At 25.9% G+C, this 17,977-nt stretch overlaps 1 protein-coding gene across 2 annotated transcripts in view; it reads left to right on the top strand.

The window, feature by feature from the left end:
• LOC101241534 (uncharacterized) overlaps positions 1-17,977 on the top strand; it is a 72,047-nt gene that overhangs the window by 50,206 nt on the left and 3,864 nt on the right. For both annotated transcript variants that reach the window (XM_065806077.1, XM_065806078.1), the window contains exons 18-29: positions 4,461-4,711; positions 10,424-10,600; positions 11,097-11,226; positions 11,504-11,748; positions 12,129-12,272; positions 12,440-12,499; positions 12,629-12,775; positions 13,121-13,261; positions 13,515-13,661; positions 14,218-14,358; positions 14,443-14,586; positions 16,632-16,778. In XM_065806077.1, the coding sequence (XP_065662149.1) occupies positions 4,461-4,711; positions 10,424-10,600; positions 11,097-11,226; positions 11,504-11,748; positions 12,129-12,272; positions 12,440-12,499; positions 12,629-12,775; positions 13,121-13,261; positions 13,515-13,661; positions 14,218-14,358; positions 14,443-14,586; positions 16,632-16,778 (1,874 nt within the window). The remainder of the gene's footprint in view (positions 1-4,460; positions 4,712-10,423; positions 10,601-11,096; positions 11,227-11,503; positions 11,749-12,128; positions 12,273-12,439; positions 12,500-12,628; positions 12,776-13,120; positions 13,262-13,514; positions 13,662-14,217; positions 14,359-14,442; positions 14,587-16,631; positions 16,779-17,977) is intronic.

The raw sequence follows: 17,977 nt of genomic DNA on the forward strand, positions 1-17,977 counted from the left end.
GATTGACAGATGACTTAAAGGATTGCAAATTATAAGAATCAGGAAAGCAAGATGAAGGAAGCAAATTCCAAAGAACTGATGTTCGAGGAAAAAAACTAGACAAATAAGAGTTTCTCGAGCACTTAGGAACAGTCACAGAAAAAGGATGAGACTTAATTGAATGACGAGTAACACGAGAATGAATTTTAGTAGATGGCATAAAAAACGCTAGCTCTTTAGAGCAGTGCCCATTATAGTATTTGTAGAAAAGAGAAAGAGAAGCAACATTACAACAGAATGTGATAATGGTTGGAGGTTGGCTGCAAGAGCAGGTCCAACTATGTTCACAATGCGTTCTTGCACATTGTCTAAAAGAGAAAAGGCATCATTAGAAGATCATCAACTACATTACTGTTCATAAATATAGGAAGATCTAAATTATTGCGATGACGGTTGGCTGAAAAAAATTGAGTTTTATCTGAATTGAAGTTTACCAGCTACTGTGACCCCCATGCTGGAGCAGAAGTGAGATCCTTTTCAAGCTCAAATACCCCCTCTAAGTAATCAGAGAGTGTTGGTTTCTTATCACGACAAGAATAAATGGTAGTATCATCAGCAAAAAAATGCTAACTTAGATCTGAGAATATCTAGAAGATCGTTAATGTAAATTAAAGAGTATAGGGCCAATGATAGAACCTTGAGGAACCCCCGAAGTTACAAATTAAGAAGAAGAGTGCTGTCCATCGAGGACAGCTTTTATACTACAATTGGAAAGGAAGGATTCAATAATCTTAAAGATGTTGCCAGATTCACCATAAGAAGAAAGCTTATGGAGAAGACCAGCATGCCAAACTTTATCAAAAGCTTGTCAATGTCAATAGCAATAGCCTTAACCTCTCCACCTTTATCTAATGCACAATAAAATCTATTGGTTATTACTGTTAGCAAATCAGCTGTAGAATGAGAAGATCGAAATCCATATTGATGGTCAGAAAGTAAGTTATTAGATTCAAGATAAGAAATTAAGTGTTTGTTAAATAAAGATTCAAAAACCTTGCTTATGATAGGAAGAAGACTAATGGGACGGTAGTTAGACAAATAAGGTTGCTCTCCAGAATTTTTGAAGATAGGGATAATAGATGCCGCTTTCCTGTTTTTGCTTAACTCTTTTCACTGTGCTTTGAGATCTTATATTGTGACATGCTTGTATTTTTTAATAACCCGCAATTTTCATTTCTAGTTTTTGTGGAGAAATATCACGTGTCCTCCCCATTGCTAAAAAAAAGAAGATAATATTCAATAAGATTGTGTACTTATCCATAAAAAAAGTAATTGTATATATTTTTGTTTAAATAAATGTGAGTATTAAGATATGCACACCTTTGGAATTAATAAAGTATACAATGTCAGTTACAAAATAATCTTCACAACGAAGTATTCCAATAATTTTGTTTATAGAAAGAAACACTTCACACAACTGTTCTATGCAACATTTGATTCAAACTGACAACATATGGTAAGAATAACTATAAAAGATAATAGCGATGTTGCCATTTATAAAATAGCATCATTAGAAATGTTGCCAAAGTAAAAAATAATGAAAGAGAAAAAGATTATGCGAGGAGCAAAGGTTTTTAGTGGTGTTTTGTCTGTTTTTTTAACCAAGCCTAATAAAATAGTAAGCCACTATAATTCTTTATTTTTTGATATATAATAATAATGGTTTAATTTAGTAATTTTTTGATCTTTGTTATATACAGATATAATGGCTTGTAGATATACCGCCAAAGAGGCCTTCAAACTGATAATGAATGATGAATTAGAAGAGGTGGAATCGTGTGATTCCTTCAATAATGATGATTTTAGTAATGATACGACTTCATCTTGTTCTGAATTAGACTCTCATCCAGATGAAGATTATTGTGGAAGGACTATTTCTGTAGCCGCTGTTCTTAATCTTGGTTTTCAATTATGAGGACCTGCATGTACAAGAGGTGGAAATATCAAAGGTCTTCGAACAAGAGATGGAATGCAAGCTTGAGTTTATGGAGGTTTACCATCAATTTACCACTCAACTCGGTTTCTTTAAATAATGACACAATAAGTAAGGATCAGGAAAGTAACAATTGGAAATAAGATCCACCAAATATCAAGAATTTTATTTTCAATGAAATACCTGAATTGAATCTGGATGTTCCTAAAAATGTACTTCCAATGTTTTTCTTTAATTTGTTACTGACAGATGACTTATTGAACACTTTGTTACTGAAAACAAATTAATATGCTGATAGAGTAATTGATATAGTTAGACCATCATGATGTAGATCTTTATGGAGCGATTGGAAAATGTCAATCTTGATGAGATAAAAAATTTTATTGGAATTCTTTTCAGTATGGGTTTAATTTGTCTACCATCTTGCAAAAAGTATTGGAATAAGGGTACTCTGTACAAAAACAAACATTTCTCCTCCTTGTTAACCAGAGAACAATTTGAGTCAATATTAGGTTTTTTAAATTCAATGAAAAACCTAAATTTGAGAATGGTAGAAAGAGCAAATTACAAATGATTATAGATCATTTAAACAAAGTAATGCACTAACTGTTAAAACCTGATAAAAATCTATCAATTGATGTGTCAATGATGCTTTGACATGAACGGTTTGTATTTTACATTAAGAATATGCAGCTCAAGTATGGAATAAAATTCTATGAACTCTGCATCCATAACACATTAGTCCTTATTTTATACGTATGGAGGGTGAGGTTTTAATGATGAACATAATTTGGGACAGGCTGCAGCAACATTACTGAAGCTATTGAAACCTTGTTTAAACAAGGGCTATCATGTGTTCACAGACAACTATAATTCAGTATCTCTGACAGAATTCTTATCTACTCAAGCAACATACATCACAGGGACTCTCAGGAAAGACAGAAAACGGTACCCAAAAAGGCTGTTAAAAAAACATAATTAAAGAAAGTCGGAGATCAAAATAACATTACAGTTTGCAAATGAAAAGATAAAAGAGTTGTGCTTACCATATTCAACGTATACGTTCCACAAATGGTAAAAGTTAACAACCCGAATGGAAAAAAAATTCAAACTAAATACTGTCCAAGACTACAATAACTTAATGTTTGACATAGATTGGATTGACCAGATGTTATCCTATCACTCCGGTCTCTGAAAAACCTTAAGGTGGTACAAAAAAGCAGGAGTCCATATCCTGGAAATGATGTTAAATAATTCTTTCTACCTTTATACCAACTTTTCAAATAATATAGAATTTTTCCATCTTGTTGAGTTTTGAGAGAATATTATAAAATGTTTAATTGGAGAACGAAAAGTAAAACCATCTGCAAGAAGACCTATGGCAAACTTCTATTACGCATTGACAATTCTACAGAGTGGAAAAAAATAAAAACCTACAAAGAAATGTAAGCAGTCTATAAAAAATCAAATAAGGAGAGAATCAAGATATGCTTGCAGATACTGTGCTGATCAACCAGCTCTCTGTATTGATCTTTGTTTTAGATTGTATCACCAAAACATTGGAGAAACAGATGAAGTATTGACAGTTTCAAGCAATGCAGATGATATAATATTTATATGTATGTTTTATTTTTAAATCTATAATTTTTTCAAAAAAGCAATAGTTGAAAAAAAACCTTAAATATGTTTACCACAAAAAATTGTAAAAGTGCCTTTTTTATTTAAAATCAAAGATAAAATGAAATATTGACAGGTATATGTTTTTACGTAAAAACTTAACTGATGAATGTTTAATTGAAGATTTAAAAGCAATTTTAGAGAATATAACCTTCAAAATAAAAATTAGCATTTAAGCTCATGCGAGTATACTCGTTGTCCATATGCTTGTCGAGTATTGTTCGACAAGTATACTCGTCTATCGTATGAAACGTTAATAAAGTTTGCACTAAAAATTTCAATCATAAAATCAAAAAACATAATACTCCTAAATAAATGAGATATTCTATTAAGTTATATAATGTATAAGTAAAAATTAGTTGCAGTTAAACTTTGAATGGTTTTTAATAATCACTGTTATTGTTTTTAGTTTTTCATTATACTATTTTACATTCTAATTGCTTTTTTAAATATTTTTAAATATTTGTTTTAACATTTTAAGTTTTAAATATTTTATTTTGCATTTTTAAATATTTTCAAATATTTATTTTGCATTTTTAATTTTAATATTATATTTTGCATTTTAATTTTTAAATATTTTGCATTTTTAATTTTTGAATATTTTGTTTTACATTTTTAAATATTTTATTTTGCATTTTTAACTTTTAAACATTTTATTTTGCATTTTTTAATTTCTAAACATTTATACTTATTATATTTGTTTAAAATTTGAAAAAGAAAAAAATTATTTAAATTTATAATTTAATGTTAAAAGAAAAGAATTATGAAATTATTATTTTTTTTTTAATTTTCAATAATAATTTCACTTTAGATATAACATTAGTGATCCTCATGTGAGTACAAGTGGTACCATTCAATATAAGATGGCGTTTAATTACTTAAAATTAATGCCCTTTACTATTAAAGCAGAAATAAATAATGGTTGGTGTTCAGATCCAGATACTTCAAAAAGATATGGCGATTTCTACACTAAGTTTTCTCATACTATACATCCTTTACCTAACCAAGCAAAAGTTGATTTCAATGTAACTGTAATTGAATTTAAAAATCCTCGACCTTCAGGTTTGGTTAACATAGTTTAATTGTTGCAATCATAATAAAAATAGAAAAATAAAAATACAGTTAAACTATTGTGATTCTTATAAATTTGAAAAATCATTTAAATTCAATCAAACAAACCAATCAATACAAATTCAATCAAACAAAGGTTTAATATCTAAATATTAAACCTTTGTTTAATTGAATTGTTTGATTGAACTTACATTCAATTGAGTTCAACTGTACTTAAATAACAAGTCTTGAAAATCAATATTTATACTGTAGTAATTGTTTTTATTTACAATAAAAACACATACTTTTATTTTTTTTAATATACTTCTAATATCTTTATTTGATTAAATAATATAAAATGATTTTTAAGCTCCACAATATCTTTGAAAATATATAATTGATTTGGGTAAGCAAAATAATCAATATAAATTTAAAAGTGTATAGAGATCTCTACACTTATAATTAACTATAAAATATTAGTGATTTTACTTTGTAAATATGCATCCACTTGTAAATAGTAAAAAAATATAACAAATATTAAAATAATTATAATATAATAGTTATTATTATAATCTGCATACTTAGCCTTTAGATGAGATAATTTGTCAACTTTAGCACTAGTTTATAAAAACTAACCAGATATTAATTGTATTAAAAAATTCAACTGATTTTCAACAATGTTGTCACTATTGTCATTGTTTTCTTTGACTTTTGTTACTTTGAAAAATTCAAATTTACTTGAAAAATTCAGTTTCTCTTTGAAGGTATATAATTTTAGTTAGTGTTTACTTTGAATTTTTGACCTGGTGTATATAATTGAGGATATAATCACCTAATGATTGTATAGAACTAATGTATACATAAAATTTAAACTAAGTTATGTAATAACAATGTATTTTTTAATAATAATAGTTAATTTAAAAGTTCTATCTTAGTCATTTTCTTGTTATGCAATCAAATATTTGTAGAATTTAATAAATACCTTGTATAAACTTTTTTTCAAAAAAATATTTTTTTTATTTTAATATTTATTAATTGATATTTTACTAATTATGTATAATAATTAATTTTTTTACCTCAAATATAGTAAATTGGAGTGCGAGTAAATGGTTTAGCTTCAAATTCAATTATTTTTCTAAAGAAAATATATTTTATGGTTATGTTTTATAGACATTATATTATATAAATATATAGAAATATGAACAAAAATATTTTGAAAATTTAAGAAAAAAATAGATTATTTTAAAGGAAAAAAAACTGTTTATTGACTAAATAAATTTGAGTTGTTTCTTGATCAGAAGTAGGTCTGCGCCATTTTTTCATGTTAAAAAAACACTTCACCAATTTTGTATTTTTTGGGTAAACACAATCAACAAACCCAAGACTTGCAACTAAATGCTTCACATTGGTACCATATGTTTTTTTAATTTAGCAACGCTTCTTCCTAATTTTTGTGACACTTTTTGTACATCTTGATGTCTTTGTCTCAGTTTTTTTGAATATTGCACTTGCTGAGTTTCATCTGAAGTTGCACTGAGTTCAATCTTGCATTTCTTTAATTTTTTTTCTTTTTGACCTCATCGCCTTGCTTTAGTTTTTCGAGCACCTCAGATGTACTTAGACACCTTCAATTCTCAGAATGTTAACTATTTTTGTTTGTTTTTTGTGTGTCAACATGGTGGCTATAAAACTATAAAACATCTTTCAAATTGCTTCAAGTCTTTCTGTGAAGTGTAAAGTCTTTTTCTGTGAAGTTCCTTCAAATCTTTTTTTTTTGAGCAGCAGTCACTTGTTTTTTGCAGTCACTTGAAATTTGAGCAGCAGTCACTTGTGTTGTTAAATTTTTTAAGTTTGTGAACTGTTAGAGTTTGATGCTGACTGATGTTAGAAGATGATGTAAGCTAGGATGAGGATGATGAAGCAGATTCAATTGAGGATAATCAAGCAGTCTCTGATGAAGATGATGAAGCAGGCTGAGATAGTACTTAAAATGTTTGAGCAATTTGTAATTTGATCAACTTTACTGATATCAAGTGGAAACAAATCAGTGTTTTGAAATTATTTTGTTTGTGTAAATGAGCTAAAAAATTCTGTTTGTAGTAGAATGAAACTTCCTTTTGTTAAGTTGTTGAAATTTAAAGCTGCATAAAATTGTGTAAGCAATTTGTGTCAAACTTGTTGAGCGTGAAAATATACACCTATGTCTAATGGTTGAAGTATGTAGGATGAATGAGCCGGTGAACATTTCAGCCTAATGTTATTGTCAATGCAAATACCTGCAACATTATAAGTAACATGTGTGATGTGTCTGTCCAAGAATAAAATGTGAATACCTGTAATTGAAAAAATTATTTGATTAATTGCCTGGTATTAGTTTGATTGCTGGTATGAATACTTTAGTGAGCCGTTTAAAAAATTGTTCCTCTTCCATCAATCCAACTTGGATGTTGTAAATATGGTGTTCTTCCTACACACCAATTTTTGTACAGATGTGATATAGAATGGTACCAGTAGCGTTGACACAATTACCTTCTGTGTAAATAATTTTGTTGTTGTTACGAACCAATTTTAAAGGGTATTTAGCACCTAGCCTGCAAATTTTATGCTGTTTACCTTGATTGCCTAAAAATCCAATTTTGGCGAAATTCCGCAAATTGAATGAAGCGTTAATGTTGATGTTTGCTTTAAAAAATTGTTTTTGAAATATATTGAAATAACTTGTTATTTTGTCCTCGGTACAAGAAGGATCTCTGAGGAAGAAATATTGCCTGCTACTCTAGTGCCTAATTTATGACTCCATTATTTTTGTGAAAGCTTAGTACCATTCTCGTCCTAGTATACAATTTGGTGGAAACAATGACTTTGATTTCTAGATATCAAATAACCCCAAACTATTGCGATGGCATCTGCAAATGTTCTGTGAAATCCCCAATTGGCTAAACTGATAAATACTAAAACAAGAACAAATTCAAATGCTGTACTTAGCACGGTAGTTTTACCTCTACCATGTGATTGGACTTGGGACACTTTTAAAGAGTTGCCTTTGGTATGTTGTATGCCTCTGAAGCTTTACTGAGTAATAATTTGCCTTTTTTGATTTGTTTTACTGCGCATTGCAATTGCTCATCTGTGTAACTTGTTTGCGTTTTACGAATGTAAGTACTTGTCACTTTTGTTTTAAAAATTTTTAGCAAGATAGTAAAGGCTATCATATTTATTTATGTTTTAATTAATTAATAATTATTAATTTAGCTGTGCTCATCTTAATGCATAATTTAAATATGCTGACACAGCAATTAGCATGTTTACTTTACCCTCAAAAAACATTCATTTCGGTTTTATGCTCGTAACTTTTTTCTGGAACTAACAAATTCAATTTTGAAAAAAAAATCTTGATTGTCATAAAATTTTCTAAAAACCAGCTTTTTCCTTTTAGTATAATTTAATTTTAGTTTTGGGAGTTTTAAAGTTGATTTTTTTGAAAAAAACTTTTTTTTGACTAGGGTGAGAACTTTAAAGTTTGTTAAGGTGAAAATAAATTTTTTTTTTAATTTTTTATACCTTTAGATAAAGTATAAAAAATTTAAAAATTACAAAATTACACCGTATTACAAAATTCTTTATAATACGGTGCCTCATATTTTAAAGATTTTTTGTTTTAGCTTTCAATAAATGCAAAAGAAATTGCTCAACTGTTTACTTTTTTTTTTTTACTCTTACCCCAGTTTACTCTATTTATTATATCTGATGATAGTTTTTACTGAAAAAATTTCAAATTAATACTGTTTGAATTTTTGTTGGGAAATAGTATATATTTGGTTACAACAAGTATGAAATTATATCTCTCTTTTAGAGCAGAGATTGCCATCTTTTTACACAATTATCTTAAACTACAGACATGCTTTTTGTAATTAATTGATGGCTTGTATCTTAGTTAATGATTCCATCCATTCATTTAATCAAATTTTAAAATAATGTTTTTCTTTTAAAAACAATTAATCAAATTTTAAAATAATGTTTTTCTTTTAAAAACTTTGGACCTGGCACTTAAATTATATTTAAGAAACAGAACAGAGGGTTCGGATAGTATTAGAACAGAAGGTTCGGATATTCCAGTCTTGACAAAAGAACATATATATCACTTAGAACAGCTGACCTTGAGTGTGATCTCTCTTCTGTGACAGCTTGAAGCTTAAAATAGCTGGTGATTTTTTTTCCAAACAAAACTCAGTTTTTTACTGTCAATAATTATTCCAATGTTGTTGATATTCTTGAATAGCAACACTTTTACTGAGTACTCTATTTTATGACTTCTTTAATTATAGAATATTGTTGTCATACTTAGGACGGTTCTTCTAATGATGCCCTTTCTTTGTTGAAAATTCAAAAACTAATTGAAAATGTAGTTGGATCTACTTTAGCTGCCAAATTTGAACGCCTCTCTCATTGTCATATGGTTGCGGCTCTTTCTACAAACACTATCATGGTCAATGCTCAAACAAGTTATTATCTCTTGTTCCATTAAGTAAAACACAACCTCAATTGACTCATCATTTAGCAAAATGACATTTTTTTATTGTATCTGTCCCTTTATGCTCTAAAAACTATTGTTCATTTTATTTTTTTTCTTCACACATCAATGACTAGAAATTCTCTTTTGTCTTCTCACAACTTAAGTAGTAGTTGCTTGTAGTGTTGTTGGAAGTAAATTTGATTTATAAAATTTTTTTCAATTTCTGTATGTTTCTGTTTATTGAATATCTATTCTTGTAGTAACAGAAAAGTGTCTTGTAATAAAATAAATTTCATTGAAAAACATATTTCATGGTTTGCTCTAAAAATACTAAATTACCTATTTTTTCAAATTCAAAAACATCATATAAAGCAAAACAAAAATATAAAAAAAGTGCAATGAAATTTAAAACAATATATCAAATAGTTGTAATACTTGAAGTTTTTATTTATTTTTGCTTCTTTTCATATCCAGATTGAAATAACTTTTTTCCCTATTATTATATAAGACAAAAGTAATTTGTGGCACAAATGTTTATTTTAAGAGCTAACTTTAGTCTATTTTATTATTATATGTTATTTTAATATATATTGCTATGCTCAAATGTGTGGAGCACCTGTTTATTCAAATATATGCATATATATGTATATATATGAATATAAATAATATATATATATGCATATATATATATGAATATAAATACAATAGTGTGTGTGTGTATATATATATATATATATATATATATTATATATATATATATATATATATATATATATATATATATACATGTATGTATATATATCTAAATATATATATATATATAAATGTATACTCTATTGTATTTATACTCATATATATATATATATATATATATATATATATATATATATATATACACACACACACACACACACACACACACACATTAAATCAAAAAAAAGTTTTAAACTTTTTAGTTTATTGTTTATTAAGTTATTTTAGTTTTATTTTACTATATAGAGCACATTTAAAGGGTGTGAGAAGACTTTTTTTTATAGTTGATTAATACAACATTTAAAAAAAATATTTTTTAGCTAATGAACAAAAAAAAAAAGCCGGAAATAATAAGTTAGGATAAAAGGAGATAATATGTAAAGATAAAAGAATGTAGAGAATGTAGAGAATGTAGAGAAAGTATAGTTTTAAAATATGTTTTAAAAACATTGATTTAGATACACCAGAAATTACATGCGTTCAACCCTGTTCAAATGAACACAAACCTGTGTGTGGTTCAGATGGTAAAACATATATAAATTTGTGTGAGTTTAGTAATGCTCAATGCAAAAATAAAGACCTATCTATAAAACACTATTTTACATGCAAAGATGATATTGAAATTGTTTTAAAAAGTAAGTTTTTATACTTTGCAAGTAAAGTTGCTTTTAAGTTTATTTCTTCATGTATTTTATTTTAATTATTACTTTGCAGTAGTATACTGATATCACTCATTTAGCAGCATTTGCTAGCAAGACTTTTTGCAGAATAGCATTTACTAATTGTACTAATGAATCTGCAGGGCCAGATTTACAGGGGACATACTGGGCAATTTTCTAGAGTGCTAGCACCTTGAGCGGACCAAATTTACAATACAAAAACTTTTTTGAGTTGATTTTTTAGATTTTAGGCTTATTTTGCTTTTGTGTTAAGTTTTTAGGTTTAAGTGACAACATGTTTATTACCCAGCCCTGCGAATCTGGTAGCACTTGTTTATTATACCAACATAGTAGCATTTGTTTGTTATAGCAACATAGTAACATTTTTGTTACTAACACTAATCATTTATTTTAGAGCTATGATTTAATTGGGATGAATATGTTTTACTTAAAATTGATTGTGTTTTTACAGCTATTGAAGTATCTGGTTTAGTGAAATTTCCACAAAACATCTCATTAAAACCAAGTTCATGTTTATCAATGACTTTACATGAGGGGTTATACTGTAAAGGAATAACATGTAACATACCAGTTCTTGCTTCGTAAGTAATAAAAAATAAACTCTTCTTTTTTTAGAAAATTTTTGATTTAGATTGAACCATGATATGCATGTGTGCGTGTTCAAGACTAGAAAAATGTTAAAAATGGAAACAATACCAAGTTATTTATATAATGTAGAAGAAAGCATCTCAAAATTTTAAACTTTTTGTTTTTAGCTTAAATCAATGTATTTCAAGTATTTTAGTTCAAGTTAAAGATTGTTTTGAAATTTTTTGAAATGCTGAAATGAAAATAAAATTTTGCTTTTTAATATTTTAGGTATCATGCTAATAACCTCAATGTGGATGCCAGTCATACTATTCATTACAAGATGTCATTTAATTACTCAATACCAACTTCATATATTGTTAGAGCAGTTGTTAATAATGGCTGGTGTAAAGATAATGATAATTCAATAAAATATGGTGATTATCACAATGAATATACTCATACCATACATCCATTACTTAATCAAGAAAAGATTGATTTTGATGTAACTTTAGTTGAATACAAAGATCCATTAGGTATATTTATTTTATATATTAATTTATTTTTATTTTATAAGTTACAAGACTTTAATATTTAATTTTGCTGTTTTTGTTGTGGTTGTTAGTCAATAACAAAATGTTAGTTCTAAGGTTTAGTATTGCTAGTTAACTACAGGTATTATAGTTACTCTGCAAATTTAGTATTTGTACAGTTATTATAGTCAGTTAGTCCACAGGTTTAGTATTGCTAGTTTGCTAGTTAACTACAGGTATTATAGTTAATTAGTTCACAGGTTTAGTACAGTAATAAAGTTCACAGGTTTAGTACAGTAATAAAGTGAATATTGTGATATTATAATAACAAATATTTAAAAGAATTTATAAAAAAGTCATTCAAAAAAAATTTTTGTTATTAGATGAGTGTCTTGAAAAATCTACAGAGTGTATAAGAAATAAGTGTCAAGATTCTACTTGCCCTGGGTTTCCATTAGCAACGTGTGTTTTTAATAAATGCTCTTGTGTAGCTGAGTTTTATATAAACGGTTCAAAGGTTAATTGCAGTAAGTTTTTTTCCTATGCGATGTGTTTTTTATTTTTATTTGATATTTGTTATATTTATTCAGTTTTTAAATAATATGTTTTAATTTTAAATTACAATTTTTTTTGCTGACAATATTTATAAAAGAAAAATTACAATTATTTTTATATACTTTTTTTAATTTAATAGTCTCTGAGTATCAACCCGCTGTTGCTTCTGATAATAGTGAAATATCTAATGAGATATTGGGTAAATTAAAACTTATCATTTTAATTGTAATTAGCAATTGTAAATTTTAATATTTTAATTGTTTAATTTTTTTTTAAACAATTAAAATATTAAAAAGCATCACTTTAATACTTTTTAAATTCATTTCAGTTGAAAATTCATGTGCATTTAAATGTACTGATAATTATGATCCTGTTTGTGGTAGTGATCGGAGAACTCATTCTTCTCTATGCACCATGCTCTTTAGTGCGTGCTCCACAAATTCAAAAATTTTTAAAATCCATAATGGAGTTTGTGGTGAATATTTTTTTATGAATATGAGTTTGTTCTTCAATATTTATCATTTTAAAAAAATTTATTGAAAATAAAATAAAATTTAGTTAAAAATAATAATTATAGTTGGTTTTGTTTTTAATCTGTAGTTAATTTTATTTTGATTTATTAACATTTTATAGTTCAAATTTCACTTAATTTATTTAGTTGTTTTCATTTATTTTGTTTTTATTCTTTTATGTTCTATTTATTTTTTATTAATCTATTTTTATTTTAACATGTATTTAGTTAACAGTTTAATTTTTTACTTGACATTATCTATTTATTCATTTGTTTTCATATACACTTTGTTTGTTTTTTTAATTTTAGGACACTGCAAAACTGCCTGTACACGTGAACTTATGCCACAGTGCGGAAGTGATGGAATTACCTATACTAATAAATGTGAAATGGAGAAAAAGATATGTGAATCAAATGGTCAAGTAAAAAATGCTTACAATGGAAGTTGTGGTAAAAATATTATATTTAAAGTTCAATATTTATATAAATTTGAATACTTATATAAATTTTTGACTATATACTAGCTTTATACTAATTATAAAATAATTATTTTCAATATTTAATTTTAAAATTTTGATAAAAATCATTGAAGAATTAAATAATTAAGTATAATACAATAAATTACGATATTAATTTATTACAAAATAATATTTTACAAAATAATAAATATACATATAAACTTATACCATAATTAATTTTATAGATAAACCATATTGCCCAGATGTTTGCACAGGAGAATTTAGTCCACAGTGTGGAAGTGATAGAAAGACATACAATAATATGTGCATGCTGCAAACTGCAAGTTGTTCAAGTTCAGGAAAAATTAAATTTCTTCATGAAGGACAATGTCGTAAGTTTTTCTTATTGGGGTTATTTGTGTATGTGTCTGTACAAATAGGTACAAGTTAAAAAGTATTAGGCTAAACTAAAAAGTTATAAAATTATTCTTTTTTTATTGATAATTAATTGGTGGGATGAATCGGATTATCAATGTTTAGTATTAAACGACAGATCTAACATAATCTTTTCTGATGGATAGATGGAAAGAGCTGAAAATACATTTTCTTGCAAAAAATTTTAGTTTTATTTAAAACTAAAGAATGAGTAAGAGATAATTCCTTACTTATAATGAATAAACACGTGCAAATTTAGGAGAAAAATAAGTATTCATGTGAAAAACCATTTTATTGTTATTATGAAAGAAATTTCTTTTAAAAAAAGCTCCAAATAGTTTGTATAATTTAAGTTGTTTTGTTCTTTCTGTTTATTTTCAAACGAAATAAAACAAAAACATTACTGAGGTGAAAGATTAGATTTGAGTTTCAAAAGATCTTGGTTTATGATCTGTGATTAAAATCCTAATCTAAAAAAATATTACTTTTAAAATATACTCATATAATTTTTAGAAAAATGTCTTCAAATATGTACAAAAGAATGGGATCCATACTGTGGTAGTGATGATGAAACGTATGGAAATTTATGTTTGATGAACCATGCAATATGTGAAAGTGCTGGAAGTCTGCAAATCAAGTATGCTGGAAGTTGCAGTAAGAATATTGGAAATTATTGCAATATATAACCTTATTTTATGATTAAAACCTATTTAAATTTTTTTACTTTTGTCTTTTGAGGTTCCCCTACCTGTCCAAAATCTTGTCCACAAGGAGGAGTAAAAGTTTGTGGTACAGACAACAATACTTATATAAATTTATGTGAACTTCAAAAAATAACATGCCAAAATAAGGAAGTTTATCTCAATTACATAGGAGAATGCAGTATGTAAAAAATTTTTTTAAAGATATTTTTAAATGAATTTGTATATTGAATGATTTTTGCTTTAAATTGATTCTTACTGATCTATTGTATTAATATTATATAAAAAATAATAAAAATTAAAAATAAAAATTAAAATTTTTATTTATTGTTTTGAGAAAATGTCCATTTGAGGAGATAATTGAATTTTTTCTAATTTAAGTTCACTTTTCTGATTATTATTATTTTTAATTCTAAATGTTATACAAAACCAATTGCAGCTATTTAAACTGAAACTTTCAGTTTTCATCTAACTTAAAACTTTTCATAAAACTTTCAGTTTTCATTATTTAATTTACTCTATGTTGGGAGAAGTTTTTTCGAAATAATTAGTTCTTAAGGTAAAATATACGAAGCACTTGAAGGTGAAAGAAATCTACCAAAAGAAACCAACCAAAAAAAGCCAACCAAAAGAAACCAATTAAAAGAAGCTAGTTATACTAAAGCTGCAGTTAAGTGTCGAATGAATTCTGCTGCATGTCTTAGTTTTTCGTTACTTTTCTAAATTTTCCTTTGTTTTTAATAAACTTTATTTGTTCAACGATTTCATTAATGAAACTCCATTAATTGAAACTAATTAAACTTAAGTAATGATTTCATTAATGAAACTCCGTTGATTAAAATAAAATTCTTTATTAGTTCACTTCATTGAAAATTAAAAACATTTCAATTGTTGTCATGGTGAATTTCATTCAATCAAGTCATGAATCTGATCCTATAGAGATTTTTTAGTTGTGGTAAAGGCAACTTACTTAGAATTCAAAAAACTCTGTTATAAGATCCTTACTTAGAAAAAGGAAAACTCTGATATAATATCCTTACTTAGAAGAAAGAAGGTACAAATACAAAATCCCTGTTTTAATAGTGTGTATAATGAGAAAGAACTTTTAAATCTTAGTTAGTATTCCTTGGAGTAGTAGTATCACTATAAAAATACTTAGCCTTGTTTTTCAGACAAGTTAAACTAGAAACAGCACCTGGTTGTGCTCTTTCATTATATCTTATTTAATCCACATAAGACATTGACATATTATAAGACAATAACATAAACCTTTTCAACTATAGTCGCTAAATTTTTTGAAAAAAATCATTGGTTTACTTCTTTGATCTATGTAACTAAAAGAATCCACCTGAAGACTCATTAATGTTTGTTCTTTTTTTTTTTTTTAAATCAATTGAGTTCAAACTTTTTATCATAGATATTTAAAAATGGAGTTCTTGCAAGAAGTTTTTTCTTGAAAACTAAATGGTTTTTTATTGATAGTTGTACAAGAGGACACTGTCTAGTTAACCATTATATTATTTATTACCATTTATATTATTTAAACCATTATGTTATATAAAAAGAGCTGTTTTTTAACATAAAAACTTAGTTAAAAATCTGCGGTTAATTTATTATATAAATCAAATATTGTCACAATTTTTTTAGAATTTTCCAATGATTTTTTTTTAAAAACTATGATTTTTTTCTAAGATATGTTTATGTTAGGCGTTTCTTGTAGTTTCTATTCTAAAACTTCTTTAGTAAATAAATAAATAATTAAAACAGCGCATTTACTTGACAGCAATTCTCAGCATTTCACAGTATTCTTTTCTATATATTTTTTTTTTCTATTCATTTCTTATCACACTATCCGTTTCTTACACATGACAGCATTTCTCAGCATTTTACATTACTTTTTTCTAATTCTTTTTTTATCTATTGCATATCGCACTATCTATTTCTTACACTTGACAACATTACTTAATAGGTTGACAATATTTTGTGTGGGAATATTTTTGTTACTAAATTTTTTTTTGTAAAATTTAATTAAAGTAAAAACTATAAAAATCTATAATATTTAAAAGTTTTTTATACTTTTAAAAAGATTTACATTATTATTTTAAAACTAAATACTTTTTTTTAAATTTGCATAAAAATGTAGAATTAATAATTTTATTGAATTTTTTTAACCACGGCTATATGTTTATTTTGTTATAGTATGTTAAATATTTTATTGATTTTCAGGAGGAAAATGTTTATCTTCGATGTGTCAAATAGAAGAGGTCAGCTCAATATGCGGAAGTGATGGACAGACCTATTCACGTTGTCTTTTTAGAAGAGCCCAATGTCTTGCTGGTGGTGAAATAAGAGTTGCGTACAAGGAGAATTGCCGTATGTTGCTATCTCATTTATTACTTGCAGTAACATTTGTTCATTTTTGTTATTAAAGGCTTATATAATTATCTAGTTACAATTGTTAAAACCATTAAATTATCTTTAAATTACAATATGAACCCTATTAAGAATTAATAAACACATTTTTGCAAAACACAATAATGATATTTATTAAATTTAGTAACTAATATTTATAAAATCAATGATAAAGTAATCAGTGGCATAGTAGTAGTGGTTGAGTGATGGTAAAGTAATCAGTGGCTTAGTAGTAGTGACTTTAAGCTTTCTAAGTAATCTTAATTAAGTTGATAAGTAAAGCTTTAGTAATCTAAAGTGACTTAATTTATTATGGTAAAGATAATTAAATTGATTATAATGCTCAATCATGTAACTGATTCATATAACAACAATAATTTTTAAAATAGTGAATTTTATTTTAAAAATAATAATTTAAAAAGAAATCACTTAATCACTGTTATTTCTTTTTTATATGATATTAGTTGTTATTGTTACCTTTATTATTGTTATTGTTATTATCATCATTATCATAAGATATTTACTTAATACCAGTAGTTGTATTATTTGTAAACAACCAAAAAAATGTAAAAGCTATTTTAGAAATATATAGATTTGTATCAATTTAACAATGTGGACTAAAAACTGATAAGGATTGCATACCCAGTTAGTTATTTCTTTTTTTAAATGAAAAAAATCATCAAAATGTGTATATTAGCTGAAGTTTAAAATCTTTACTTGTAATCTTACTTATAATGCCTGATACATTACATGCTCAACATTCAATAAGTCTGTGGCATGACAACACTAAATAAGTCTTTGTCATAACAACAAGATAAACTTTGCTTCTTTTAAAATTCTGCTAAAATTTTCGAAATCACTGATTCTTTACATGTATATTAAGTTTTTAGACTTTTTGAAATATATTTAAAAAATAATTATAGCTTATATACACACACACACATATATATATATATATATATATATATATATATATATATATATATATATATATATATATATATATATATATATATTTATATATATATATATATACATGTATATATATATATTTATATATATATATATATATATACATGTATATATATATATATATATATATATATATATATATATATATATATATATATATATATATATATATATATATATATATATAT

Source organism: Hydra vulgaris, chromosome 09 (assembly GCF_038396675.1).
Source record: "Hydra vulgaris chromosome 09, alternate assembly HydraT2T_AEP".
Taxonomy (NCBI): Eukaryota; Metazoa; Cnidaria; class Hydrozoa; order Anthoathecata; family Hydridae; genus Hydra; species Hydra vulgaris.